A 3,392-nucleotide genomic window follows, 5' to 3' on the forward strand; every position below is an offset into this window, starting at 1 on the left:
TATGACCAGATTTTAAGGAAGGGAGATATTTCATTTAAAGCAATGCAATGAGTCATATTATACACAGCACTGGATGTTTTCTATCAGAAACAGGAAGATAATTCAATAAAAATGTTTTTACATGCCAATCAATGCTTCACCCATATCTGTAAACTCCCTTACATGTAGACAGCAATCCTCCATACTCCAATGAGTAGATGTACAACATAAAAATGAGATATTGTTACACTGTGCGCTTTAAAATTTTGCTCTGTTAAATGTATGGTCATCTCTGGCCCTTCTATTTATTAAAATTTTTCTTTCAATGAGGACTCCTTCAGGGATCGTGTATTTGATAATCAGTTTTTCACAAGGACTATGGTTTGCCTTGTGGACAGAGAGCTGAATAAGAGAACGGGATCCTCAGGAGGAGAATAAAACCCAATGACCACCTATAAAGCACCGTCTGTGCTAAAGTCCACATTTTCCAGAAGAGCAGTTAAGATAGTGATAGACAAAGGATTGATATACACACAATTGAAAGTAAATACAGTCTCAGACTTCTTTCTACTATAAATTTTACAGATAACATTGGTTTCCAAGCATATTTTTTTTCCAAAGCAGTGGGAAAACTCATGACCTTTCTTTTTGTAAAATAAAAGAAAAATTATTCAGTATGATATTTGAAAGGAAATTATTCTTTAAAAATCTAGTTTGTCCCATTAGGTAATTGGAAATTTCCAAATATTTCTAATCCAAGATTAGGAATACATTTTGGAAAGTAAGAAAACAACAAAAGTATACACTAGGCTATCACAGGACCAGAAAGTTATTTTCTTTTAATTTGAATACAGATTTTGAAATAAAAACTTCAAGAAACACGTAGAAGGAGTAAGTTCTATATCCATAGTCTCGTCAAAGCATTACGATTTCTTAGTCTGAGGATTTGATCACTGCAATCATGACACTTCTTCACCTTATGAAAAATGTCCCTTTTAAGTACCTTTCCCAAAGAATCTTTTCAGAGCGCCTTTTAGGTCTTTGTTCCTCAGACTGTAGATGAAGGGGTTCAGCATGGGTGTGACCACTGTGTACATCACTGAGGCTGTTGCACTTGAGTGTGAGCTGTGGGTAGCAGCAGGGTTAAAGTACACTCCTAGGCTCGTACAATAAAATAAGGAGACAACCAAAAGGTGAGATGCACAGGTGGAAAATGCTTTACACTTCCCCTTAGCTGATGAGATTCCACGTACAGAGGAAACTATTTTTGAGTAAGAGTAAAGGATACCAACCAGTGAAACACCACCCAGCAGCCCAGCTGCAAAATGCATGACCATATTATTAAGAAAGCTGTCCGAACAGGCAAATTGGACCATCTGCTTGAGTTCACAGAAAAAGTGAGGGATTTCTAAGTCTGTGCAGAAGGAAAGTCTTAATAACATTAAACTTTCCAAAAGGGAATGTAGAATACTTATGATCCAGGACACCAGTACCAGCAGAACACAGAGCCGGGGGTTCATGATGACCATGTAGTGCAGGGGGTGACAGATGGCCACAAACCGGTCATAGGCCATCACAGTCAGGAGAAAGTCATCCAAACATACAAACAGTATATAAAAATACATCTGGATGATGCAGCCTTCATAGGTGATGACTTTGCTCTGGGTCTGAATGTTCCACAGCATCTTTGGGATGATGGTGGAGGTGAAACAGATGTCTACAAAGGACAGGTTGGAGAGGAAGAAGTACATGGGTGTGTGGAGGTGGGAGTCTGAGATGACAGCCAGGATGATGAGCAGGTTTCCAAACACTGTGATCAGGTACATGCAGAGGAAAAGCCCAAATATGAGGGGCTGCAGTTCTAGTTCCTCTGATAATCCCAGAAGAAAAAATTCTGAAATTTGTGTATCATTCCCTGGGTCCATGTGGTGGAGGTGACTACCAGGAAAGGGGAAATAACGTGATCAGTTTTACAGAAATGAGCGTTACTCACGTCGTTGAAATATTACAATTTATACTTTGCGGCGAAGTAATGTTTTCAGTATTTTGTGTCCGTACACAACATTCCCTTGCAGGGAATCCCTGTTTCATCCCTGATTAGTCTTTTTCATTCCCAAATCAGCATTTCCCTCAAGAGGTTATATACAGTTTCAATGAGAAATTATCTCATTTATTTGAGGTATATATATTCAGAGTAGACTATTTCTAAGGCCTTGTTGCTGAAAAACGAAAAGTGCTACAATCTAATAATGGTGAAAGTACATAAGTAAATACAAGAATTACACAGCATGTCATATGTGACCGAAGTTAAGAAGCAAGCAATGCAGTTATAAAGCAAGGGGTGGCTATGAGGTGTTATGTTTTACTGGGTGTTGTGGCAAGACAGTCAACTAACGTGACACTTGAACAGAGACCTCAAGGAAGAGAAGACAGGAGTCAGAGCATATCTGGGGAAGTGTGTGCCTGGCAGAGGGAAGAGCCACTGCAAAGGCCCTGAGGAGGATGCTTCTTTCAGATGTGAAAATCCAAAAAAGAAAGCCAGTGTGGGGAGAACAGTAAGCAAGAGGGAGAGTGATGAACGATCATGTCAGTGAATTTTGAAGAACAAGGGGGACTCACTGCTGCTTAAAGTTCAAGACACAGGGAGTCTCTCATCCACCCAGTGTACACCTTGCACTTTATTAACCTGGTTGCAAAGACCTCCTGTCAATTGAAACAGATCTCCTCCTTAGTGTCATCTGTTGATTGGGTTCAAAGGATGACCTTGGAAAATATGAGCCCATGTACTCCTGTCTGAGAACAATTCTCACTCCACAAGGCGCACACACACACACACACACACACATATACACCGTAGCACACCACGGCCTCCTTTTGTGAGTTACTTGCATATTCTTCTCACACCTCCGACTGTTTAGAATACAAATGTATACAAGATTACCAGGTCACAATAACTTTATCAAAAATTACATAGAAATAGTATGCAGGTATTCCTAGGCTTAAGCCTCCAATGGAAAAGTAAACTTAGGGCTCCATTTTGGTATGGGTATATTCTGCCCTGTATATAAAGAAACACAAAAAAGAATTGTGTTCAATACACAGAGGAAGAGAGAGAGAGACAAAATTCAATGGACATGAAGGGTAAATGTCTTGAGAGACTGTGAGGAAGGAAATTCAGTTTTGATTTTGATGGCATTCTAGTCCATTTATGCTCCATTGATAACCAGGGAAAATAATAAAAGATAAAAAAAATTTTTACAAAAAAGGAAAGTACTGATATCTTTATGATGTAAAACATCTTACAGATTGAACATCACAAGATATAAATTAGTAAAGGGGTTAAATCTCCACAAATGGCTGTATATACCTACATAAATATATGTATTTATATATATAAATATATATATTTAATT

General features: G+C 38.5%; 1 protein-coding gene across 1 annotated transcript; it reads right to left on the reverse strand.

Annotated features, from left to right (window-relative positions):
- Positions 1–974: 974 nt before the first annotated feature.
- Positions 975–1,922, reverse strand: LOC130836691 (olfactory receptor-like protein OLF4). Its single transcript, XM_057709116.1, has one exon. The coding sequence runs from the start codon at positions 1,902–1,904 to the stop codon at positions 975–977; it is 930 nt and encodes a 309-aa protein (XP_057565099.1). The 5' UTR covers positions 1,905–1,922.
- Positions 1,923–3,392: the final 1,470 nt, after the last annotated feature.

This window comes from Hippopotamus amphibius, chromosome 15, assembly GCF_030028045.1.
Source record: "Hippopotamus amphibius kiboko isolate mHipAmp2 chromosome 15, mHipAmp2.hap2, whole genome shotgun sequence".
Lineage (NCBI taxonomy): Eukaryota > Metazoa > Chordata > Mammalia > Artiodactyla > Hippopotamidae > Hippopotamus > Hippopotamus amphibius.